The sequence below is a fragment of the Talpa europaea genome (genome assembly GCF_964194135.1).
Source record: "Talpa europaea genome assembly, chromosome: 5".
NCBI lineage: Eukaryota > Metazoa > Chordata > Mammalia > Eulipotyphla > Talpidae > Talpa > Talpa europaea.
In genome coordinates, this window is record NC_140071.1 from 83254704 (window position 1) to 83282673 (window position 27970).

Consider the following 27970-nt stretch of genomic DNA (forward strand, 5'->3'; position numbering starts at 1 on the left):
GACAGGCAATCGCACTTGTATTGTCACTTGATTTGAAAGTAATCAGGTTCAATCACAACAATCCAAAACTGTTTGTGATAATATGTATCTGTAAAGACAAAAAACACTTTTGGCTTAATATCAGTGAAAGACCCAGCATATCTGATAACTCACACTTTATTCAGTGTTCAAAAAGAGATTAATATGCTATTATAAAAAAACTAAAATGTTCCTCAAATTTAAACTGTGTTATCTCAATAAAAAGATACAAAAATATTAATGGCAAAATAAAACTCAAATATCTCATCTATGCTTATAGTTTCATATTTCCCTGCAAATAACTGAGAGGAAAAAAGTTACTTTTAATCAGCCCTAACACACAGAAAGGCTTAAATATTAACCACTCAGGCACAACACAAATAACACAATGATAAAAAAAAAAATTATGTAACTAAGTTACTATATAAATGAAACATTAATGAGAACTGTGACTACTCATTTACACATACACTCTTTCGCTGTCACTTAACTTCATCTGCAGAAACGGGTTAGAATTCTGCATTTAAGAAGAAAAGATTTCCCTGGTATCATGCATAAGAAAAAAGCATATATTATTATCAACCAGAAAGCTTTATCTACTGTGTTTAGTAATGTAACATATATTAAACAAACAAGATAGAGAAAAATATATTCTTATAGTTTGCATATAAGAATATGGAATATTCTTACAATTGTTTATCCCTTACTATTAAGGGAAAAACTGTTACTATTCTTACTATTGTTTCCCTTACTATCCAGCAACTGAATGTTGTATTTTCCTTTTACTACCTAATAAAGAAGTAACTAAATTGTGAGTGATATCTTTCTTGTGTAAAGGAATAAGATGAAGTTACACAAAGCTAAGATAAATGAAATATACGGGAGTTTAGAATAAGAAGATGAAAATTACATGTTTTGTAGTATGTGACCTATTTGGGCTGGAACAGAAAACATGAATTGACTACAAAGCAGAAAATTTAAACCAGAGCAAATATTACTAAGGTGCCAAAGTGAAGTCAATCTTTACTGAGAAAGCAACAGAGATTTTGAGTAGTGAAATAATAAAACACTAAATATTTGGAGAAATTATTTCAGAGCTCTAGGAAGTTTCTTTTGCCATCCTTAAATTACAGCTGAGGACACTGAAACCTTAAGAAAAAGTCTTTTAAAGTTTACAGATGGATAATAATCTGCTGAAGAGGGAACAGAAAATTAGGTGTCTAAATAGAGAACAGTATTTTTCCACTATATAAGTGTTCCCTAAACTTTACTCTTTCACACAGCACATTGCCTGCTTGAAAAAAAAGTCAAGTATCTATTAAAGGATGAATGGATAAACAAATTGTAATATATACATAAACAAAATACTATTTTACCTTAAAAAAAGAATGAAGTATTAATATGTGCTACAACGTAGATAACCTGAAAACTGTTATGCTAAATGAAAGAAGCTAGACAAAAAAGGCCACTTATTGTATTATTCCATTTATATGAAATATCCAGAACAGGTAAATCCAGAGACAGAAAGCAGATGGGGCTTAGCAGTGTGGGGTGGGGGGGGGGTGGTGTGGTAAGGACGAGAAAAATTGCTTTAAAGGTGTAGTATGCTATTAAGTAAGGGGTGACAAACATGTTTTGGAATTAAGTAGGAGTGGTACTTGTAAAATATTGTGAATGTACTAAATGCCACTGAATTACTCATTCTAAAGTATCTAATTTTATGTCATAAATTTCCCCTTAATAAAAAACAAGTTAAAATACTATAATAAATATGGCACGTTAAATATAAACTGAAGTTTGCTTGAGGATATGACACTGGAAAGGCTGAAGTCTATTATTATGAAGTGGTAGGAGGAGGGTCATCTGAAAATAAGCAGCTATTGTAATACCAGTTATGGAAGGGCACTGTTCCTTGTGTATCTGTTGTACTGACGGAAAGTAATTAAAAAATTACTTAATTAAGTAAATTACTTACTTATTTGAAAAATAAAGAAATTTTGGTTGCTTCGGCTCACCTCCTCCATTCATATTAAAGCTGCCTGTATGGTTCCAAATTCATCTAGATGGCATGCAAGACTCCCCACTACATTAAGCACTAAAGCAGTTATCTTCAACTCAATACAACTGTTCTGAGTAACACAAAGAACTTGATGACATGATGTGTTAGTTGGTCATAGCACAACCTTTAGTTTTTCTTCATCATCATCATCCACAACCTATCATCAACTTTAGCATCCAAATAGCCATCAGCCAACTGCTCCAAGTCTTCTGTGGTTTGATCATCAGAGTGGTACACTAGAAGCTCTCTGACATTTTTATTTTCTACCTCCTCAATTCCAACCTGTTTTTCTAAATCAACACAACTTGTCTGAATTTTAAAAACTTCTCTGAAGGATCAAATCCTTCAAAATCACAAATCAAGTTAAGGAGAATTTTCCATGACACATAATACAAACATGCTTTTGTTCTGTTTCTTCATCCTTCTACAATGGTAGCAACAGTTATTTTAATGTGAAATCTCTTTCAAAATTCTATAACTATGTATCTGCATCCTTACCTTCAGTAACAGCAAGTAACATTTGAAATAATAATAAGCTATAAATAATAATAAGCTATAAATGCTGTTATCACACTTTTATAAAGAGGTTGTATCAGTGAGGTGGCAAAAACAAGAAATAAAGAAGTTGGATTGAGTTCAGGTTTTGTATAGGAATAGTACTGAAGCATTAAAAGAATTTTAAAGGCTATGTTTTTTGTGGTTTTGATTCTGCAATCTCCTACAATAAGGAAGAATTATGTAAAAATATTAATATAGATTCGGGGAGTTCACCCATTTCTGTTGAATGCTAAGGTAACTGCAGTGAATGCAAAGGTTGGCTTTAACAATTTCTTTTAAAGTCTCTGTTCTCTAAGTGATAGACTACTATTGGCTCCAACTCTCTATGCCGCAATGGTGCCAAACATCAGAATAATATTACCTTTGAAAGTCTTAAGTCCTAGAGTGTATTTTCTCTATCTTACATTTGTATCCTTTAAGGCATGCATTCATTAGCAAATACCTGTTTCCATCAAAATCAAGGATTTAATACAAAATTTGGCCACCTTCAGTTTCATTTCTGTATCACTGTTAGAAAACTCTTTTGCACCTTTGCCATCTGCACTCATGCTTTTGTGCAACAGCTGATGGCTTAGGGATTTGTTGCACTATTTGAAAGAGCAAAAGCAACTATTACTGGAACCAAGAGGAGCTACTTCTGCAGGACCCACTGATTTCGTTTAAGGTCTTTGTTTATAAAGACCCATGTGTTTTTTTACTCTTTGGTCTTTAATCCAAATGCCTGACAATCTTTCCTGTTCTATTCCTTTACACCTATTCTTACTGATGTTACAGCGCTTGAAGATGGTCCAAATCATGCCTTTATTTTTGTGGCATTTTCTCTGGTGGTCTGCAAAGTGAACTGCTTTATGCCTACTGCTCAGGATGTACTGATATTACCTGTTCTCATTATCTTTCCATTTGTTTCCAGCTTCTCCTCAGTATACTTTCCCTTTTAGGTTCACTGCTTGGTATTTTTAAGCCCGAATACTTAAGATATGAGTGGGATATTAACTAAGTGTTTTTTCAAATAGATAATGTCACTAATATAAAATGAAAGCAAAATACAGCCTTGGTGGATAACAAACATGCTGAAATGAGGCAATCAGTGAAATCTGGAGTGTGTGCTTTTTATGTAAGTCTCCTGGTTCAAGTCAGTGCAGTTTTTCATGCTCACCTATTACTTCTCATGAACAAAACTACATATAAACATATTCTGTGCTAAAATAGCTATTTTGATACTGCAGTTTAAACTTACATGATCCAGTCTTTTCTTTTTAATAGCTTGATCATCATTAAATTCTTCTTCTTCATATGGCTCTGAAGAAGAAGATAATTTCCTTTTCCTGGGTCCACCGCCTTCTAAACCAAAGAAGGAAGAACACTCAAAGTTTGCAAAGATGTTTAGGAATCACTAACGCAAAACAAAGGCAAAAATTTTATTATAATTCATTCTTGTAGACCTCTTGACATCAGACCCAGTACTATTTTTTTCCTACATAAAATGTCAACTCAAGTGAAGGAAAAGTGAACAGAGCCTTTTAGTCTTTCAAAAGTAGAAACCACTGTAATTATGCATGTAAAATACCACATTATTTAATGCTATAAGCATCTATCTCTAAATTGACAAGTAATTAAGAGCAATACAGGATGAATGGGTTCTCCCCAATGACTGAGTATTCAGCATAAAGGGATTAAGTTCCCACTAGTGTAGTTTATCTAAAGGTCAAGGGACACCAACAATTGTCTACAATGTACTAAGATTTGCAGAGGGCTCTTCTAAGCTGTTGTTTCGTTAACTTCACACAACAAACCTGCGAAGTATAGTAACTTCATTTTACAAATGAGGAAGAGCTAAGCTTAAGTAATTAAAATGCCCTCAACCTAAAAACCAGAGTAGAACACTAACAGGAATTTGCATACTGACAATGACTGAAAGAAAAACCAACTTAACATGATCTTGAGAAATTATGTTACATAATTACACTTTCATTTACTTTTTAAATACTTTCACTTCCAGAAAACATATTTTCAGGCATAATGCTGTGCTAATAAGAAAACGTCTACTAAAACTTAGAAAAGTTTAAAGTTTCAATATTAATTATATTAGTACCTTAACCATATGTACTTACAGAAATACAATATTTAAAATAAATAAAAACAAGATAGATAGCCGTTTGGTTTTGAGTCTGAAAATCCCTAAACAAAGTAATTGGATACTGCTAACACTTTATAGCAATTAAGTACGTTTGCATAAACATTTAACTTTTTTCTCCATATTTATTTCATAAAGTAAATGTACATCTTGCATGTCAACTAATTTCAGCACCCACTTTGAAAGGGCCAAAATATAACCACCATCCCCATCTATATATTTGTCAGGGTTAAGTGAACACTGTTAGTAATATTCTAAGGCTGAAATAGCTTTGAGTTAAATGATTTATGCCAACTAACCCAGATATGTTTAATTCTTTTCTTGAAAGAACAAGAGCTGTGTTCTGTCAAGAAAGTATTCTTTCACCTTAAATATCTGCCTACATATTGTTTTGGGGTTAACATTATGGCATAAAATCATCATATAAATATAAAAAGTTTAGAAAATGCAAAACTAAAATTTTATTACAAAAGGTTATATGAGAGCACAATGATTACATCTAAATAAATCTTTTATGGTTACTAATAAAAATTTTTACATATACTAAAGAAAACAAGTTAATGTTTTATACTGTAGCAATGCCATATTGTTTTGTTATAGGACAGGGAGAGGGGAAGACCAAACCCCGCAAACCTGCCTATCCTAAATGGGTTCTGCCATCCGCCGCATCAACACAAAACATATGAGACTTTAATGGGAAGGAACTTTAATAAAACTAGGAAACAATACAGGTAAGGCAAAGAGTCTAGTTTCTAAATGAAGCACCCAAAGTTACCCGTCCCCTCGTGGGTAAAAGTCCATCCATATGGGAATGGCCCAGAGCAAGGCCCCAAAGCCTGCCACAAGTCTAAAGCATCTTCCAGTGGGGACCCACAGAAAAAGGCCAGAAACAACCAGACAAGCCCGGAAGGAAAAGAGCAAAATCAACATCAAGATAAAAGCTGCCATTGTCACCTCCCCATGGGTCTCACCCACATCTGTGTCACCCAGTCCACGACCAAAAGACAAGCGCAGTTTCTTCACATGTCTCTAGGCTCCACTCCAGGTCTCCTGGCTCCATCCTACTTCCTTCTTCCTCAGTCTCCTCTGCTGCTTCACTTCTTCCTGCTCAGCTCCACCCTCCCTTGGGTGGGGCAGGGAACCTCCCCCTTTCCTGGGGACCACCCTGTTACAGTTTCATAAATTCTCATCTTTTCTTTTTAGGAACACATCATCGATTTCAGGAAAAATCTGTAAGTTAGAGATTACCTTGTATGACAAAACAAGTTTTCATCTAAAAATAAAACTTGAAACTTCATAAAGAAAAAATGAACAAAGAACATAAACAGGACGTTCAGGGAAAAAAAGAATTAAAAGATGCTCAACCTTATTATTAAAGACAAAGTGACAATAAAATACTGCTTTTATTCTAAGATTAAAAAGTATAATAAATGGAAGTCTAAGAAGAGCATAGGCAAATTGGTGCTTCTAAAAATTATGTACTGTTACAGACTTTCTGGAAGGCAATCTGAATAATAATTCTCAGAATTTTAGATATGTTTATCACCTAGACTAAAAATAACTTTTCCAGGAATTTATTCTGTAGAATTGATGGAAAATGTCTGCGTAGGCCTACATAAAAACTGCACCAAAATATTTAAAGGGATATTATATCAGAGAAATTAGGATACCCACAGAAATGCCTCTATCACAAAGACTAGATGATTAAAAATAAAATAACATGGAAAGATTTCTCTAACAAACAAAATGTTGCCCAAAAATAATAGTATCACAGTTACATAAAAATGTTTTGCCTATTCTTATACATAGGGAGAGACAGAAATGGAAAAATAGGTAGTCTATTCATTACATTAGCAAATTCGTATTTTTATCTTTTAAAGTAGGGTAAAAGATTTGGATTTGTCTGTCTCTAAAACAGTATTCAGGGTCTCCCTGGTAGTGCAGGGGTTAAAGTGTCAGCCCTGTCAAGCTATTGCAAGCCACTGCAGCATGAGTTCGATCCCAGCCAGGGAGCTAACCCACATGGCACAGCAGACCTCTCCTGTCTAGTCCGCTGCTCCCCTCAGCAGTGCATTTCAGTAGATCCTCCTGTTCTGCTCTCCACTCTGTCTCTGGTGAATTCTCTTACCCCCTGCACCTCTGGCTTACACTCCAGTTCTTGTATGAATAAATACAAAACATTTTAAAAAAAAGTATTCACTTTCAGAAAATAATATATAAAAGTTATTCTTCTTCAATATGCAAGATGATATTGTCAACAGGAGACTAATTTGAGGTAAAACATAAGTTTGGTATCATGGTTTGTGAAATTGTTCAAGATCTCTTACATGTATTTACAAAGACCTTTTTTTGAAAAGTGTCCTAATATGTATTTTGTACTTATAGTATATTGAAGGTTATGTCATTTTGGCAGAGTAAATACCCATAAAGTATACTGTACTAAATGAAGGTGACTGATAATGCATATTCCATTCCAAGAGGTAGAACTGTAACAGGGTGGTCCCAGGAAAGGGGGAGGTTCCAGGTTCCCTGCCTCACCCAAGGGAGGGTGGAGCTGAGCAGGGAGAGAAGTTGCAGAGGAGACTGAGGAAGGAAGGAAGCAGGATGGAGAGCAGGAGACCTGGATGGGGCACAGGGAGCAGAGAGACATGTGAAGAAACTGCACTTGCCTTTTGGTCATGGACTGGTTGATACAGAGGTGGGTGAAAGACCTGTGGGGAGGTGACAATGGCAGCTTTTAATCTTGATTTTGATTTTGCTCTTTTCCCACCAGACTTACCTGGTTGCTTCTGATCCTTTTCTGTGGGTCCCCACTGGAAGATGCTTATGACTTGTTGCAGGCTTTAGGGCCTTGCTCTGGGCGGGTAACTTTGGGTGCTTGAATTAGAAACTATATTCTTTGTCTTTTCTGTATTGTTCACTAATTGTGTTAAAGTTCCTTCCCACTAAAGTCGCATTTGTTTCGTGTTTATGCGGCGGATGGCAGAACCTATTTAGAGCATGCAGGTTTGTGGGATCTGGGGTGTTCCTCTCCCTGCCCTATAACAGATTGAAAGTTTATTTAAAATACAAGAAAACCCTTGTATCTTCTTTCCTTGTAATATGCCACTTGACAACATTTGAAAAAGAGAGAGATTATGAAAGTTTAGTTTAGGAATTAAAAAAAAAAAACTCAGCTGATTTTACATTTAATCAAGATTATAAAACATATGAGTGCAAAGATTTTGTTCATTTTGTTTTCTTAAGTATATCCTCTGTGCCCAAAATAGCATCTGGAGTCTGTAGTAGGTACACAATAAATATCAATAAACTAATGAGTAAGCTGAATGATATAAATTTCTGCAGAGAAAATATATTAGTTTACTATGGAATAAAGTCAGTCTACAAATTTCTCAATAAAAATTACAGAATCTTGGTATTAGACAATAATTTGTAAATTTTCCCAAACCATTTGGAACTCAACAAATGTTAGTTGACCCTAGTACATTTTAGGAACTTACATAAGTAAGTGGTGGGCATATGGAAATGAGGAAGACACAACTTCTATATGATGTTCTATGATCAGATATCCCTTAAGAACAAATAACTGGATACTGGAAAAAAGATGCTGTCAGAGGAGGTTCCTTGATTCACACCTAGAAGAATAGTCTGAAAGTTAACTAGAGGTGCTGCACCCAGAGGGTTCAGTGAAATTGGGGCAAAACTGAAGATCCTAACAAACACTAAGGATCAACAGACCTCACCAGATGAGAGAAGTTCATGCGTCAATGAACAAAAGTGACTGGAGAGAAATACTTGGAAGCTGTGCTCTGGGACAAGGAGGATCCCACACAAATTGCAATGCTCTCTGCAGGTCTGTGGATGGGTGAAGTGAATGTTGTAAAGGACAGTGCACTAGACTTAAAACCTCTGTCCATCAACCCTCAGAAACGGTACTGACCTTGTGAAGTAGACGGCAAGTGCTGAGTGCACAGACTCAGTGCACTGAGCCCTAGATAGAATGGATAAGGCAGTGCCACCAATGTGAAACAGTACCTTTCTCTGCCAAAACATTCCTACCAATGACAACACATTCAGGGGCTTCACCCACCGCATTACTTAGCAGTTGCAAAATCAGGTCTAAAAAACCTACAGAAACTGAGAAAGGCCAAAAAGAAAACTAAACACAGACATAAACACACATATAACCTACAGTGCCAGGCAGAAGTAAAGCAAATCTCTAAATGACTGCTACAAAGACTTAAAAAAAACCAAAAAAAACAAAAAAACAAAAACCAGTAAATTTACAGCAGCAAAATGGAGAGACAGAAAAATATAGCATATGGCATACTGAAACCCCAAGGGGATACACTGTAACAAGGAGGGAAAAAACTCATCAGATCCTAACCACAAAGGCATGATTTTTACCTTCCAATCAGACACACAGATCAAAATTGTCATCATAAAAAAAATCAAAGCAATGGAGAAAACACAAAAAATAAATTCAGTATGACACAACAGAACTCAGAAAGCTAGTCAAAGAGAAACAACAAAATTCAGAAAAGGAAATGAATGACAGGAGAAATGTAATTGACAAACAGATAGTGGAAATTAAAACTTTAAGAAAATAACAGGAGTTAAAGGGTCTAAAATGATCAAAAGATGAGGTGCAAAAAATTCTAGATGAGGGATTATTGGTGGAAGAGGGGAGTCAGAAAGTTCCCTGCTTCTCTGTCAGAAGAATAAAGTAGTATACTCCAGGTAGGCACTGGACTTGGAGGATCCTATGCATTGGGGCAAAAGTGGAGCACCTTCTGAACATCAGAGACCCATGCTGACAGAACTCAAAAAAGAGATGAGGAAGATATTAAATTATGGACAACAAGAAGGGCATATGGAGGGGCATAAGCTGGGCTTGCAACCACAGTTTGCAGGTTCCCAGGGAGGGCAGAACTACTTGCTGTGGATTTACGGTGGAGATGTGGGAAGATAAGCATCAGAGTACTGGGGCGAGGTAGGTGGACAGGGCCGCTAGCGAAGAAGACAATGTTTGGAAAAGCACAAGTTTCCCCACCTACTTGCCCCAGGATAATGCATAGGGATTAAGTAGGCACCATGAGACAGAGCTAAAAATACTATGAAGTCGTGTGGAAAACCCAATCCACAGACTGCAGAAACACAAGTCTGAAATCCAGAGAGGGAGGCTATTTCTGCAGTACCACAAGCATGAACTGCATCCATGCACATAATGTTCACCAAAGTGGGACCACCCCAAAACCCTCCCTCCACTTCTAAAAGAGGAATTTACAGATTAGTTCTTCCTTAGATACAGCACCATATACTAGAAAAATGGAAATTCCATATCCTTAATTCTTAGAGGAGCAAATGGGGAGACAGAAAATTTCAACAAATGGCAACTTGAACCCTCAAGGAAATGTTACATGACAGAACAAATTTCTGGAGGCTAACCACAAAGACATGGTATATCATGCATTCCTATCAGAGACAGAGTACAAAACTGACATGATAAAAGAAATGTTTAAAAAATGGAAAAAAACCCAAAGATGATCATCAATGATACATTAAAAAATTCAGAAAAACAAATGCATGTCCTAAGAAACAAAATAAATGAAGGCGGAAAGTGAAACTTTAAGAAAATACTGACCTTTCTCAAAAAGGATATGCAAATGGCCAACAGGCATATGAAAAAATGTTCAACATCCCTTATAATCAGCGAAATGCAAATCAAAACCACAATGAGATACCACCTTACACCAGTAAGAAGGCACATATCAAATAAAGTAGCAACAACAAATGTTGGCGAGGATGTGGTGAAAAAGGAACTCTTCTACATTGCTAGTGGGAGTGCAAACTGGTCCAACCACTATGGAAAGCTGCTTGGAGGTTCCTCAGTCTACTAAAAATGGAGCTACCATATGATCCAGCATATCCACTCCTAGGGATTTACCCAAAGGACACAAAAACACTAATCCAAAAGAACACCTGTACCCCTATGTTTACTGCAGTACTATTTACAATAGGCAAAACCTGGAACAACCCAAATGCCAAAAAATAGATAACTGGATCAGGAAGATGTGGCATAGATACATAATGGAATATTATTCAGCAATCAAAAAAAGATAAATTCATACCATTCACAGCAATGTGGATGGAGCTAGAAGGAATTATGCTCAGTGAAATAAGCCAGAAGGAAAAAGAAAAATATTGGATGGTTTCACTTATTACAGGAATATAAGGGAGACAAATAAGACATTAGTGTAGAAAAATAATAATAGTACAAAACACAACAAAGCAAAAACAGACAATTACAAATCAGAGACATACTGCAGGGGAGGAGGAACGAGAGGGATCACAGGGAGGAGGGAGGAGCACAGGGGATTGAGGTGATAGTGCATGGGCACACTGGTGAAGGAAATTCTATGAGGACTACACCTGAGAGGGTGGGGGGATACAAATATTATTTAAAAATGAATAATGATGGGGCCTCCTTGGTGGCGCAGCGGTTCAGTGCTGGGTTGTGAAGCTGCCCACAGCCTCTGCAGTGCCGGTTCAATCCCCTGCCACTGGGCGAGGGTCCCACATGGCGCGCAGACCTCTCCTGCCACGACCGCTGCTCCCCTCAGCAGTGTACTTCGGTCCTTCTGCCTGTTCTGCTCCCCGCTCTGACTCTGGTGAATTCTCTCATCCTCCCACGCTTCTGACTGTACCCAGTGCTTGTATAAATAAATAAAAATCTTAAAAAAACACAAAAAACAAAACTGTCTTAAAAAAATGACTAATGATGTAAAAAATAAAAAGAAAAAAAGAATAGAAGAGACAAAAAAAAAGAGGAGAAATCCTTGGAGATAGAATAGACTAAATGAAAGATTGAATCAGTGACTATAAAGATTATATAATGCACAAAAAATACAGATGTAAGAAGAAAGAGCAACACACAGTGGGGAAAAGTGAAGGAACACTTAAGAATTATCCAATTCTACAAGAAAAGGCAATGTAAGACTAACAGATATCCCAGAAAAAGAGAGAAGGGAATAACTTATTCAAAGAAATAACAGGGGGACACCTCCCAAACCTGGAGAAGGAACAAAACATACCAGTTTAAACAACACCTGCTTACCTAAATGTATTAAAATTTCAAAGAGTTCAAGACAAAGAAAAAATATTTAAGATTGCTAGGGGGAAGAACCATATAACCTATAAGGAATTCTTCTCAGGCTTATATCTAACTTCTCAAAATAAACACTATGGAATAGAGGAGAACAGATACACATGATTAAAACTGTTAAAAACTGCCAGCCTAGAATACTCTACTCTACAAGCCTTTCCATCAGATATTAGGGAGAAATAAAGGCCTTCTTAGGTAAACACAAGTTGAAGGAATTTGCAAACAGTGGACACATTCACCCCAACCTCAAATAACTGTGGAAAGGAACTCCTGTATCTAAATTAAAGAAAAGAACATCAACAAAAACTGAATGGGGAAATAAACAGAAACAGAAAACTAAGGACAGAATGGCAGTAGCAGATTTTTATATGACAACAGTCATACTAAATGTAAATGGACTGAACTCACCAATTAAAAGGCACAGACTGGATGGTTGGATCAGAAAACAGAATCCAACTTTCTTGTTGCCTCCAGGAAATGCACCTGAGCTTCAAAGATAAACAAAGGCTCAGAGTAAAGGGTTGGAAAACAATCCTACAAGCAAATGGGACACGTGGCCATATTTGTACCAGATCAAATAGACTTCCCATTGAAAAAAGGTAAGAAGACAAAAAGACAGACATGAAATAATGACCACAGAAACAATACATCCAGGAAGACATGACACTCATCAATATATACTCACCAAACGAAGGAGCATCAAAATATATAAGGCAATTACTATTAAATCTGAAAACAGACATTGGAGGAAAGACATTAGTTGCTGGGGATTTCAACACCCACTTTCACAGATAGATGATGACTGAAAAGGAACAAGGAAAAAAATAGCCTTAAAGAACTAGAACAGGAGCTTAATCGACATTTACTGGGCACTGCAAACTAAAAATGTTGAATACATTGTTTTCTCAAGTACACAGATAACATTCTCCAGCACTGAACACATGTGCAGGCACAAAACAAGTATCAATCAGTTCATGAAGACTGAAATCATATCAAACATCTAATCTGACAATAATGGTATCAAACTAGAAATTAACCACAAAAAGAAAGCAGGAAATACCTCAAACATGTGGAGACTAAATAACACACTACTTATTCACTATTTGGTAAATACAAAAGTCAAAGGAGAAAAGGAAAACATCTTCAGACACATGATAATGAGGACACAAAGTTTCAGAACTTAGGGGATAAGCAAAAGCAGTACTAAGAAGGAAGTATATAGCAGTACAGGCCAACATAAAGAGATAAGAAAAATGTCAAATAATCTAAACTTATACCTTAAGGAACTAGGAAAAGATGAGCAAACAAACCCAAAGCCAATAGAGGGAGGAAATAAAAGTTAGAGCAGAGATAAATGAAACAGAAATCAAAGATAGCCTGAAAGATTAATGAAATCAAAAGCTAATTCTCTAACTAGTTAAAATATTCAAACTGCTACCTTGGCTCACAAAGAAAAAAGGGAGAAAACTCAAATCAATGAAATCAGAAACAAAAGAGGGAATTTTGCAACAGACATTTCTGAAATTCAAAGAATCCAAAGAGATTACTATTTTCCTGCTTTCTCTCTGTGGTTGATTTCTGGCTTGATACCATTCTGACTAGAGAAGATAATTGATATGATACAATGCTCATGAATTTGCTGTCACTTCTTTTGTGACCCAGCATACAATCACTTGCAGAGAAGTTCTGTGAAACTGAGAAGAATGTACACTAAGCTTTGAAGGTGCAGTGCCTTATAATGTCTTAAGACAACGTGGTCTAATTCTTCATTGAAGGCTACTGTTTTCTGTCTGATTGATCTGGCCATTAATATAAATGGGGTATTGAAGTGCCCTACCACTAATATGTTAGTGCCAGTGTCTGTTTTCAGATTTGTTAATAGTTACTATATATATTTTCATGTTACTTAATTTGGTGTAAATGCATTTTAGAGTGCTAAGACTTCCCAAGGATCCTTTAATCATTATATGATGTCCATCTCTGTGTCGTTACTCTTTTTTTGCTGGAATTCTACTTTATTTAAGTTTGGCTGACCCTACCTTCCTTTGAGTCCCATTTTCTTGTAGGATGGTTTTCAAACACTTTACTTTTAGCCTATGTTTATCTTTGGAGCTCAAATGGATCTCCTAAAAACAGCAAGAAAATTGGGTTTTATTTTTCGATTTGATCATCCTCTGATTGGTGACTGAAGTCCATTTGGTGATGGTGAGTTTAGTCCATGTACATTTACAATGATTATTGATATAGGAAAACTTACTACTGCCATTATTGCTTTCATTTTCTTGTTCTATTAATTCCTTTACTTAATTTTTGTGGATTTTTTTTTCCCCTTTGATTTAGACAGGAGAACTCCTTTCAACATTTCTTGTAGAGGGGAGACTCATGTTGGCAAAATCCTTCAGCTTATGTGTATCTGGGAATGCCTTTATTTCTCCCTCATATATCAAGAGTCTTGGCTGGCAGTTTTCCTCTTTCAGTATTTTGAATGTAGTTTCATTCTCTGCTTGCTTGTTGGGTTTCTTCTGAGAAGTCTGATGTAAGACAGGAGCTTCAGTGCTTATATTTTTTTACCCTTTAAGCACCTATAATATTCTGTTTTTGTCTTGAACTCTTGACACTTTCAAAACCATGTATTTTGGTACAGATCTCATTACTTTAGATAACAAGGTGACATTTAGCTTTATTCATCTGTATAATTCCTTCCCCTCATTTGGAAACATTTCCTCTATGACTATCTTGGAAAAGATCTCTTCCCTACTGGGATAAACAACTTGCTTTTAGTATTAGCTCTAAAAATATTTCTTCATGTTCAGAGTTATTAAGTTAGTTTCTTAAGATGGTGATCAGAAAATAAGGTGACTAGGATGTACCTTTGTCCCCTCTTGGACTTGACTGATTCCATAAACAGCCCTATATTTTTCCTATATCCATCCCTTTTGGTAGAAGACTCTATACATTTGTTCTAGGTATGGCCAAGTTGCTTTTGCCAAAAGGACTGTAACAAGTGATACAAGCAGAGGTTTGAAAGGGCATTTACACATTACTTTCTTTCTCAAACCAAGTCAGAGCCATATGAACATGCCCAGGGTAGCCCATTGCAGAGATGTGAGAGGCTTGGGGAGAAGGGCCAAGTTGTTCCAGCCATGGCCATGTTAGTGCAGCCAGCCTCCATCTGACTGTGGGCACATGAGCCCAGCCAACATCAGCTGAGTCTGACCAAGATCAGCAGACTCTCCTAGAGGATGCATAGACACACGGGAGTAATAAATGGTTCTCATTTTAAAACAGTAGTGAGCACATTTTTTTCTGTAAAGGGCCAAGCAGTAAATATTTTAAGTTTTGTGGGCCATGTGTGTCTGTTACCATTCAACTCTGCCATTACAGTGCAAAAGCAGTCACAGAGAACACACAGTGGTTGGGTGCAGCTGTGTTCTAATAAAACTTATTTAAAAAATGAAAGGAAATAAATTGGTGTATGGGTCACGGTTTGCTGATCTTTGTTTAAAGCCATTATATTTGGGGATGGCTTATATGTAGCAATAACTAAAAGACTCACTACCATCTCAAAGTACTAGAGTTCTAGCTTATACATGCAGAAAGAGTAATAAGGAACCAAGCCTCAAGATTTGGGTGAAGAATGTTATCCAAAGGGTCTATAAAAATTTAAATTATTCTATGGAATTATCATTATTATCACCTTTGTTATGAAACTCAGTTGGTTCATAATGAGCCCCAAAATAGCACACTTCACATGAGAATGTATTGGCACAACTGCACAGGACAGTGTACTCAAATGCAGGGAAAACATTAAAACTACTTATTTTTACTTTAGTAAAAATCAAAATCAACAAGCAACTATAAACCAGGACACACTACAGATGTGGGGAGGAGGGAGTAGGATCAAAATAAGGGGTGTGGGAATTGTATGGGGACTATAACCAAGAAGAAAATGCATACATTGTGCAAAAATGAAAAATAATGTAAAAAATATATATACGTATATACACACACACACACACACACACACACACATGCGCGCGCAGCTTAGGACCAAAAAACCCCTAAAACTAATTATTTTTATTATCAACATCTAAAATAAAAAGAAATAAAATATTTCTTTATGGCTTTTTCTTATTTCCCTTCATCATTCTAACTGGTTCCTTTTAGCATTATTTTCTTCAATGTCGCTGTTGATCCTCCATTTGTTCTATTCTGTTTCCAAAGCTTGCCAGAATTTTTTACAATAATTTTACTGTCGTAACACTGATTTGCAATTTTGACTGTATATTTTAGAGGTATAGGATCTTCCCCTTTAGGTAATCACCACACCTACCAACAAATCACCTACAGTATTTCAGCATAGTCCACTACTATATTCTTGCCTTTCCCCCTTCCTTCTCTCCACCTCTGGTAGCCTCAATTTTACAGATTTCTAGGATTTGTAATGAATTGTTTTTAAATGATCTTGTTTTGTTTCATTATATTGTACCTATAACTAAGACCATGCAGTATCTCTCCTTCGCATAGCATAATTCACTCCACTTCAATCCATGCTGCTGTATATGGAAAAAGTTTATCTTTTTAATAGCAGAGTAGTATTCCATTGTGTACATATACCACATCTTCCTAATTCACTCACTGATTTTTCATCACTTTGGTTATTTCTGTAACTTGATTGTGGTGATCAGTGCTGTAATGAACAAAGGACTCCTTATTTCCCTTCAAATTAAGTCTTTTTGTATTTTTCAGTTAGATACTTTGGAAAGGAACTGCTGGATCATGTGACAGACCCATTTTTAAGATTTTTTTTTAAGATTTTTTTTTTTTTTATTTATACAATAGCTGGGGTATAGGCCAGAGGCGTGGGAGGGTGAGAGGATTCACCACAGACAGAGTGGGGAGCAGAACAGGCAGACAGACTGAAAGCACTGCTGAGGGGAGCAGCAGGCAAGACAGGAGAGGTCTGCTGCGCCATGTGGAAATCTCCCTGGCCGGCCGGGAATCGAACCCGCACTGCGGAGGCTGTGAACAGCTTCACAGCACTGAGCTCAACCCGCAGCGCCACAGGAAGGCCCCCATTTTTAATATTTGTGACGAACCTGGATACTGCTTTCCATAGGTGCTGCAACAGTCTACATTCCTATAAACAGAGAAAAAAAGTTCCTTTTTCTCCACATTTTCACCAACACTTGATTGGTCCTTTTGATATGCGTCATTCTCATAGGTGGTTTTGATCTGCAATGACCTGGTATGTGATGATTAGCATACAGGCATGTTGATATTGGCCATATGTATGTTTTCTTTGGACAAGAGATATTTAGCTCTTCTGCATATTTTTTGATTGGGCTGTTTTGTTTTAATTGAGTTATGAGTTCTCTGTAGATCTTAGCTGTCAGTCCCTTTTAGGATGTATGGTGTGCAAATAGTTTCTCACACTCAAAAGGGTGTCTCTTCATTTTGGATTCTGTCTCTTTCACTATACAAAACTTTTTAGTTTGAGGTAGTCCCAACTGTTTATATTGTTTAATTTTCCTTGCCATTGGAGATGAATCCATAGAGACATCTCTGAAGCATATGTTACGGAGTCTTTTCTATGTATTTTATGGCTTTAGGTCTTAAATCCAAGTCTTATCTACTTTCATTTAATTTTTATGGACTGTGTGAAATAGTGACCTGTTTTCATTTTTTCTGCATGCGTCTTTCCAATTTTTCAACACCATTTACTGAAGAGGCTTTCCTTTCCCCAATATATATTCTTGGAAGTTTTGTCTAACATGAACTGTTCATATAGCTGTGTTTTCTGGCTCTTAATAATGGCAGGTATGTCTGTCTTTGCTCCATTACCATACTGTTTTGCCTATAGGTTTGGAGCATAATTTGAAGATGGAAGTGTGATATGATACTGCCATTTTCCTCTTTATTGTCAAGATGATTGACAATTAAGGGTCTTTTGTAGTTGTATGTGAATTTCTTTAATATTTATTCTATTTCTTGGAAGAATATCATTGAAATTTTAATAGGGATTGCACTGAACTTATACACTGTTTTGAGTAAGATGGTCATTTCAGAATGTTAATTCTTTCAATCTATAAGCAGGTAATATCTTTCCATTTCTTTATGTGTTCTGCTTCTTTTAACAACATTTTCACTGTAAGGTCCTTTTCACCTCTATTGTTAAATACACACCTAGGTGTTCATTTCTTTTTGGTGAGATTATAAATAGGATTTTTCCCTTAATTTCTTATGGTTTTAGCTCATGCTTTCTCTAAAGAACACAGCTGATTTCTATATACTGATAAAGTAACCTGCTCCTTTGCTGAATGGTTTTTTGGTTCTAGTCATTTTTAGCAGGATATTTAGGATTTTCTAAGTATACTTTTATGTGACCTGCAAAAAGTTCTTTCCAAATAATGGATTCCTCTTGTATTCTTCTCTAGCTTAAATGCTCTAGAGAGTACTTCCAATACCATGTTGAAGAGTAGCAGTGAAAGAGAACAGCCTTGCTTTGTTTTAGATCTTAGTGGATAAGCTTTTGGTTTTTTACCACTGAAAATGATAAACTGTGGGTTTATCATGTATGATATTTATTATGCTGAGGCATGCTCCATGCCTTTTGTGAGGGTTTTTTAATCATAAATTGATAGTTTTATCTTATGAAATGCTTTCTCAGCATCTACTGATAATGGTCATAAGTATTTTATGACCCTTTTACTGAACAGGTGAACTATATTGATTGAATTTTGGAATTTGAACCACCCTTGTGTCTCTCAATCCAATTTGGTTATGAAGTATGATTCTTTTAATGCGTTGTTGAATTCCACTTGCTAAGATTTTGTTGAGGATATTTTCATCTCTTTTTATTAGCAAATAAAAAATCTGAAAAACCAATTACAACCAAGGAAACTGAAACCCTAAATAAAAATCTCCCACAAAAATAAAAGCCCAGGCCTGCCTAGAGGGTTTCTTCCTCTACCAAACCTTCAAACTATAACCTATCTTTCTCAAACTCTTGTATAAAATTAAGGAAAAGGATATGCTTCCAAACATATATTATGAGGCCAACATTATTCTGTCATTATGTGTAATGACATTATGTGTCATTACTCTGACACAAAAGCAGAAAAGGATCTCACACACACAAAATTAGACCAATGTACCTGATGAACATAGAAGCAAACATTCTCAACAAAATCTTAGAAACAAAAATAAACAATGCATGAAAAATATCATATACTATGACCAAGTGGAATTTATTCCATGGACATAAAGATGATTGAATATTTGAAAATCAATCTATTTAATTCATTACATCAACAAGATAAAATTCATATGATCATAAATAGATGTAGAGAAAACATTTGATAGTATTCAACATCCACTTATAAAAATTAAAAAAATGGTGATAGAAGAAACATACTTTAACATGATAAAAGTCTATATATGTCAAACCCACAGCTAACATATTAAGCAATTGTGGAATACTGAAAGTATTCCCTCTAAGTTCAGGTTTAAGACAAAGTCCACTTTTACTACAATTTATTCAACATAATATTATAAGTCCTAGCTAGAGCAACCAAGCCAAAAAAGGCTATTAAGAGGAATCAAATTGGGAAAGAAGTAAAACTATCACTATTTACAGGTGACATGATAATATATACAAAAAATGCAAGGACGCCACTAAAAAACTACTAGAAACATATCAGTACAACAGACTGCAGGTTAAATACCAATCTAAAAAAAATCAGCTGCATTTTTATATGCAACCAAATAACTCTAAAAACAAAGAAATCAAGAAAACAACTGTTCTAACCATAACATCAAAAATTATATTAAAATCATAATAGTAAATTTAACAAAGCAGGTGAAGGGCCTATTCAATGAAATCTTTAAGACACTGTTAAATGTAGGTGATTTAAAGAAATAAAATGATATAAAGAAATTGAAAGATCATCCCTGCTCATGGATTGGAAGCATTAACATTGTTAAAATGGCCATCTTACCCAAAACAATATACATGTCCAATGTAATTCCCTATCAAAGTTTTAATGGCATTCTTCCAAGACAAAGAACCAACATTACTGGAATTCATATGTAACGACAAAAGACCCAGAATAGAAAAAACATGCCTGACACCCTCCCAGCTCCTCTGGCAAAAAAAACAGAAAAATAGGAGGTGGCATCATATTCCCAGACTTCAAGCCACACTACAAAATTGTAGTAATCAAAGTAGTATGATATTGGGATAAAACAAACACCCAAAGCAATGGAATAGAGAGAAGAGAAAAAATCTCCCACACATATATGGACAGTTATTCTACAACAAATGAGCCAACAATATACTTTGGAGAAAGGAAAGTCTCTTCAACAAATGGCACTGGGAAAACTAGACAATCACATGCAAAAATATGTATCTCGTATCATATCTCATATCAAAGACTTGTATGCAACAAAAAACCACAATATACATAGAAGAAAAATAGGTGAAACACTCCATGACACTGGTTTCAGGAAAGTCTTTGACTCATGACTCCAACAACAAGGGAACTAAAAAAAAAAAACAATAAACAACTTGTAGTATATCAAACTGAATAGCTTCTGCACAGTGTAAGAAATTATCGTTAAAATCAAAAGGCACATTACTGAATGGGAGAAAATATCTGCACATCAAAATCCGACAAGGGGCTAATATCTAAGATCTACAAATAACTCATATAAGTCAACAAGAAAACAAAAATTCAAATATAAACAAATTGGGTAGAAGAGAAAAATAGAAACTTCTCCAAATAAGACATACACAGATGACCTAACAGGCATATGAAATTACGCTCACCATCATTTATCATCAGGGAAATGCAAATCAAAACCACAATGAGATACCACCTAACATCTGTGAGAATGGGCCATATCAAGACCAGAAAGAACAAGTGTAATAGAGGATGTGGAGAAAAATGAAGCCTTTTACACTGTTGGGAGGAATGTAAATTGGTCCAGCTCCTTTGGAAAACAGTATGGAGTTTTCTCCAAATATTAAAAAGATTTACTATATGATCTCTCATTCCTTGGCATCTACTTGAAGAATCTAAAACACCATATCAAAGGGTGTTTGCATTCATTTGTTTACTGAAGCAGTATTTACAACAGCCATGTTATGGAAGTAAACTATATGCCCAAAGACAGATAGGTGGATTAAGAACTATCAGAAGCATACACAGACAATGGACTATTAAAAAAAATTAATTCTTGCATTTACAATATGGACACTAAGTCAAATAAATCAGCAGGAGAAAGACAAATATTGGATGATTTTACCCAGATCTGGACTATAATGAAACAAGAACAAAATAACAGAAAAAAGTTAACCAAAACCAATCCTAAATATATGAAAGCAGAGTTGAAGTTATAGCAGTAGAGGGTAATAAGTGGGGAGCAAAAGGGCCAGGGGACCTAATGGTCTCTGAGGATAAAATAAGGATATAATTGCAGAGAGGTATGGGTCTGTGGGAACACAATACACTATTGTGTTGGTGTATATAATTTAAAGTTGAATATAATTTAAAGTTTCAAAAAAAATTTAAAAAGCTAAGAAAACAAACCAGTTTGGTTAATGGACACCTATTCACACAGTGTTGATGAAATTATAAAATGGCACATTTAAAAAGTAACACAGAAATGCTAAATTTTAAAATGTACATACCCTTTGACTTAGCATAGTAATTCGAAATTTAGCCTACATAAATAACAAAGATTTACTTATAAGACTTTTCACTGTAGTACTACAAAATGAAATAATGGAAAAATAAATGTTAATATAAGTTAGTAACTAATCCTTTGAGTATTCACAGATTATGGAGTAATTTTTCTAAAAATTAGTTAAAAATGATAGTAATGATGACCTACCTATAATAAATCATCAATTTTTTTAAATGCAAACCAATACTATTATTTCATATCATAAAGTAATGTTTGAGTATACTGCCTGGTATGTACAAGCATGGGAAAAGATGAGAATGACACAAAGCAAATTTAATAGTAGTTAATGAAATGTCAGTTTCCTTTCAGTCCTTTAAATACTTTTTTGTTAATGTGATTACAGGTTTACTTATTTGGCATGTACAAGCCAGAAAAAAAAAAATGTAAGCCGCATTTACTAAAACAAAAACAAAGGGGCCTCCCCGGTGGCGCAGAGGTTGAGCGCTGGGTTGCGAAGCTGCCCACAGCCTCTGCAGTGCCGGTTCGATCCCCGGCTGCTCCCCGGCCACCGGAGGAGGGTCCCACATGGTGCGCAGACCTCTCCTGCCGCCCGCTGCTCCCCTCAGCAGTGTACTTCGGTCCTTCTGCCTGCTCTGCTTCCCGCTCTGGCTCTGGTGAATTCTCTCACCCTCCCTCGATTCTGACTGTACCCAGTGCATGTATAAACAAAAAAACAAACAAACAAATAAAATAAATTAAAAAAAAAAATGCCTCTAAAAAAAAAAAAAAAAGCTTAAAAAAAAAAACAAAGAAGGAGGTACTTGGTATACAGCACACTATTTCAATAGCATTTATTTTTGTATTCAAGTCTGGAATATGGTGTAAATAAAAGAAGCTATTAGCAGGTAGGATATTTTTCAAAAAAGTATACTCCTACTGACTCAAATTTGCTTACCTATAACTAAAACTACAGTAAAAACAGAAAGGACACTTAAAAAGTATGAAAATATACCTTCTAAGACTTCACTGTTAGATATTTGATCTGTGAAAAACAAGCAAAATTATCAATGAAAACTTGCCCCCCCTTTTTTGGGAGGGACAGGGTGGAGCGGGATAGAAATCAACTTGGCAAATTTGGTTCCCATGTAGCTATAAGCCCTCAGAGTAAATCACTTAACCTTCTTAAGCTTCAATCTCCTCCTCTAGAAAAAAATGGTTACCTCATAAAGTTCCTGTAAGAATGTACGAAAATGCTGGTAAATTATAGAGCATATTTACAATGAGAAGATATTTGTATTATATAGCTAATAAATCAACACAGCTTGAAACAAAATCAGGCATACCTGCATCACCGAACATCAGCAAGGCAGCAGCAATCGCTCCATCCATAGTACTTGTTGAGTCAATCAACTAACAATAAGAAAAAGACAATTTTAAAAGTAACACTTTAAGAATTATTTTAAAAAATTAACAAAATATTTAAGAATACATTAAATATTCAATATATACTATTACTAGTAACAAGCTTTATTAAATAGGTTTCTGAAAACCTGACTTATCTATAAAGTTCAAAGTTACCTAAGCATTATCTTATACCGCAATTCTGTAGTCCTTTTTAAAAATCTAATAATAAGAGGAGTAGTATCAAGGACTCTTGATTCTTACTGTATTTCTGAACTGCTTAAATTTGTTCCAGAACACCTATATATAAGAAACTTACATAATTAAGTTTCAATGTACCATTTTTATACTGTCCTGTAACATTTGGGTTTCAGATTCCCATATTTAGAATGAGTTACTTGTTCTAAAAAGACCTTTATTTTATAAGCTATTCCATTAAATAGTTTTCAAATCAGGATGCTTTCTTTTAAACTAGGTGTCTGATTCTCGGACACTCGGATATCCTGTAAGTTCCTTTCCATTTTCAAAACCCCCAAAGCAAATTCTTAGTAAGTTCAGGACTAAGTTTATGTTTTAAAACTTTGTGAATTTTTATATGGGTCTAAAAGGCTTTGTATTTTATAAACAACACTTTTAAATCTCTTGAAGTGATGAGGATCACTTGCAATACAGATTATTTCAAGAGAGCTCTGCTTAAAGTGAGTGGTATGCTAAAATTACCAGTATTTCAAGATTCTAATTAATGTAACAGAAATACAAATTATGTGTATCAGTCCTATTTTTTCACTATAATCATAAAATTAGAGGAAACTATTTCTAAAATGTGTCTACATGATAAAAATTTTCTTTTACATGAAAACCTGGCAATCAATTGCCCCCCCCTGGTGGTGCAGGGGTTAAAGTCTCAGCATCATCAAGCTATCGCCTGAGGGCATGAGTTTGATTTCCCCAGCCAGGGAGCTAATTCACAGGGCACAACAGACCTCTCCTGTCTAGTCCACTGCTCCCCTCAGCAGTGTATTTTAGTCAGTCTGCCTGTTCTGCTCTCCACTCTGTCTCTGGTGAATCCCCTCACACCCTCCACCTCTAGTCTAGACCCCAGTTTTTGTTTGTATAAATAAATAAATAAAATAAATCTTTAAAAACAAACAAAAAACCTGGCAATCAAGCTGAAATATTTTTAAAGTGAAGTTTATTCCTTTTGGTTGAATTTTTATATCCTATCATGATTATTCTATTGGAAACTTTCCAACACTAGTAAGTGGCCCCTGTAGTTGTGAGTAGATACATTTTCCTTCTTCCACTAAGGCAATAAAATCACATCTGGAGATAAATAACCCTGTTAGGGGAAAATGCAGTCCCAAAACACTAAAGTCTAGTTTAGCTAATAATAAAAAGGTATCAAAAGGACCTGGGGAAAAAAAAAGATGAAAGTTAAAAATAACGAATAGGAACAATTTAATCTACACTGAAGAGTTCAAACTAGCTGGTCCAGAAGCATCCTGAATTCAGACATGCTTTGTTTGGCCTAAATATTAGTTTTGTTTTTGTCTTTCATAGTTAGACACCATAAAAAGAAATGAAGCACTTAACACAACATGGTGAACCTCCCCCATCTAGTGCTAGGTTAATATAGTATTATGATCCCTTTTATATGAAATATCCAGAACAAGCAAATCCATAAAGACAGAGATCAGTGGATGCATAGGGCTAAGGGAGAGAAATGAGGAGTGATTGTTATTTTGTTTTGGATTTTTTAATTTTTTATTTTTTTTAAGATTTATGTATTTATTTATACCAGCACTGGGTACAGTCAGAAGTTCGGGAGGGTGAGAGAACTCACCAGAGTCCGAGCAGGGACCAGAACAGGCACACTGACAAAATACATTGCTGAGGGGAGCAGCGGGAGGGCGGCAGGCAGGAGAGGTCTGTCGTGCCATGTGGGACCCTCGCTGGTGGCCGGGGATGGAACTGGTGCAGCAGAGGCTGTGGGCAGCTTTGCAGCCCAGCGCTCAATTGCTGCGCCACCAGGGGAAGCCCTAAGGAGTGATTGTTAATGGGTATAAGATTTATATTTGAATAATTAAGATATTCAAAAATTATGGTATTAATTGTACAACTCTGTAAATATACCAAAATCCACAAAATTATACACTTTAAATATGTGATTCTTTATGGCATAAAAATGATAGCATTTACTAATACTATTAAATTGATGATCAACATTAAATACTTAGATTTTTTGTTTTATTTGAAAAATCTTATAAAAATGGGTTAACTGATAACATATGAGCATATCCTGTTGGACTAAGGAGTAACTACACCCTTTAAAAAAACGCTAATACTAAATGGCATGCCTGTGCCCCTTACTTTCAGTTACCTGCCATCATACAGATATGGTATCTTCTAGCCTTAGATTAGGGGAGAATTGTGATGGAAATGGTGGTGATATATACAAAGGTGAAAAAACCATGTACTTGCAATTAAATGATTCTCCTAAGATCATTTAACTAATAAGAAGCAGAGCTAGGGATAAACTACTAATCTTCAGAGAATTATTCTCAACCTAATGCTAAATTGAATTTTTATTCTTATATCAAGAGATAACTACTACAGGGCCTTCCTCATGGCCTAGGTGTTAAACTCAGCACTACCACCACTACTGGCCTGAGTTTGATCTTTGGTTAGGGAGCTAACCCTCATAGGATGCAGCAGACCTCTCCTGTTTCACCCGCCTCTCCCCTTAGCAGTGTATTTCAGTAAATACACCTGTCTGCTCCCCACTCTGTCTCTGTGGATCCTCTCACCCCCCGCACATCTGGCCTACACCCCAGTTCTTCTATACAAAAAAAATATAAAATAAAATAAAAAAGTAGAGATACCTACTACAGCCCAACTACAGTCACTTATATCCATAGTTCCATAACTATTTCTCAGTAAGGGTGCTATTAAAAGGAAAACTTTTTTTAGTAGAAATCTTATGCTATGCAGCACTGTCCTCAATTTGTAGGGGGTTTAGCATCTTTGGTGCCACAGCAATAAAGTTCAATAGGAGCCCCTTGTTATTTTTTTTTTTAAAGATTTATTTATTTATACAAGAACCGGGGTATAGGCCACATGTGCGGGAGAGTGAGAGGATTCACCAGAGACAGAGTGGGGAACAGAACAGGCAGATTGACGAAATACATTGCTGAGGGGAGCAGCGGGCGAGCCAGGAGAGGTCTGCTGTGCCATGTGGGTTTCTCCCAGGCCGGCAGGGATCGAACCCGTGCTGCAGAGGCTGAGGACAGCTTCACAGTGCGGCGCTCAACCGCCTGTGCCACCAGGAAAGCCCAGGAGCCCCTTGTTATTATGAAAAATATAAGCCTCCTAATATTTCCAAGACTAAGCGGAAGATGGAGGAAGAAGTTGCTCATTTAGAACCATGTTCAAGCACAAAAAAATCACAAACTATATGAGCTACTGAGGGAAATAGTGTTATTCCCTGTATTATTACAAGAAAGCTATTAATTATCTTCAAACATATTTTGAAAAACTTATTATCCACTAAATATAGCACTGGATACAGAACAGATTTTAATCATCATTACAGTTACAATAGCCAATTACTATAAAAGGGTATAACCTTAAGTAAATCACTGTCACTTCTTTGTGGAAAAAGTTCTTTCAAGGTCTGAAGTTTAGCATCTTTAAGGTCTTCCAATTCTGAAAGGTCTTCCAATTCTGAAATATCATTATTTCTACCTGCCATGGCAGGAAGGCCTTGGGACTCTTCATCTTCAGATGGTTCAGAACTAAAAATATTGTTAAAGGAATAAAAACAGTATTTTAATTGTTTTGCTAATATTATAATCAGTATTGCTGTACGTGTGTATATGCAATCCAACACATCTACTGTTCTGTTCAATAGTAAAATGTAATCTATACCTGTCAGAGATGAATACAACTTTTCCTTTCAGTATGGTTGTGTATGTAAATTTAAATTCCCATAGCAGAATACTCTGAAAGATTCTCAAATTACCTGTGCTGGGATGGAAAAGAAAACCAAAATTCATGGCTTTTAAGATATATGCACATTTACTGCAGCTCATCATCTCTTTCTTACTCTTTTATCACCTATACTCTGCATATAGATGAGCACTGTCATGTTGCTCCTGAAAAATTACAAACAATATGCTAATACAAAGATAAGAGAAATTTCATGACCTTCCAGGGTGACCAGAACCTAAGTGTTAAAACTGGAATGGTCCTATTCAATATCAGAATTTGCCAGGAATAAAACATGTCTTAAGCAGACAGGGAACATTTATTCCATATGAAACTTTGTTCGACAACAATTAAGTCTCATTCCATTTCTGTTTATATATTTATCCATATAAAAAGATATTTGGGACCAAATTTTACTCATCTGTCTCCCAAACAAAAAAAAAAATTATTTTGAAATTTTGTCTGTTTACCATGGTAGACATTCTGGAGATCAGAATGTAGAAATATAAGAAATAGTTGTAAGTCATAAAGAAAAAGAAAGCAAGGTTCGAATACAGTTAATTATATCCCTAGTGTAAAGTGGCTTTGCTGTGGACAGCACTCTAAGATACATATGTATTATCTGTATTTTGGTAACTTCTCTGTATCTATTCACGCTAATTCAGTTGTACTTGTTATGACACTGGACGTGTATATGTATATCAATACCCTGAACACAATTAAAGACAGATTCCCAAATTGCAGAAGCATGTATTTTATCAGACTTCTAGGTTCACTTCTTGAACCTCGCTCTGTGAAACTGCTCTAAGAAACAAGGTAAAATATATCTCTTCTTTTGTCTCCATACCTGTCCTTCAATATTTGAAGGTGACCACGTGTTTCTTTTTCCATTACAATCAGACCTCTCCTTCCTGATGTACTCAACTCTTAATTCTCACTGTCTCACTGAGTTCACCTA

General features: G+C 35.6%; 1 protein-coding gene across 4 annotated transcripts in view; it reads right to left on the minus strand.

Moving 5' to 3' along the window:
• The window catches only part of SMARCAD1 (SNF2 related chromatin remodeling ATPase with DExD box 1), a gene marked incomplete at both ends in the record, with an annotated part of 109779 nt that overhangs the window by 52603 nt on the left and 29206 nt on the right, over window positions 1-27970 (minus strand). For 3 of the 4 annotated variants that reach the window (XM_084234231.1, XM_084234232.1, XM_084234230.1), the window contains 3 exons: window positions 3873-3973; window positions 22968-23034; window positions 26651-26819. In XM_084234231.1, the coding sequence (XP_084090357.1) occupies window positions 3873-3973; window positions 22968-23034; window positions 26651-26819 (337 nt within the window). Of the gene's footprint in view, window positions 1-3872; window positions 3977-22967; window positions 23035-26650; window positions 26820-27970 lie in introns of all 4 variants that reach the window. The other variant, XM_084234229.1, reaches the window with a different exon arrangement.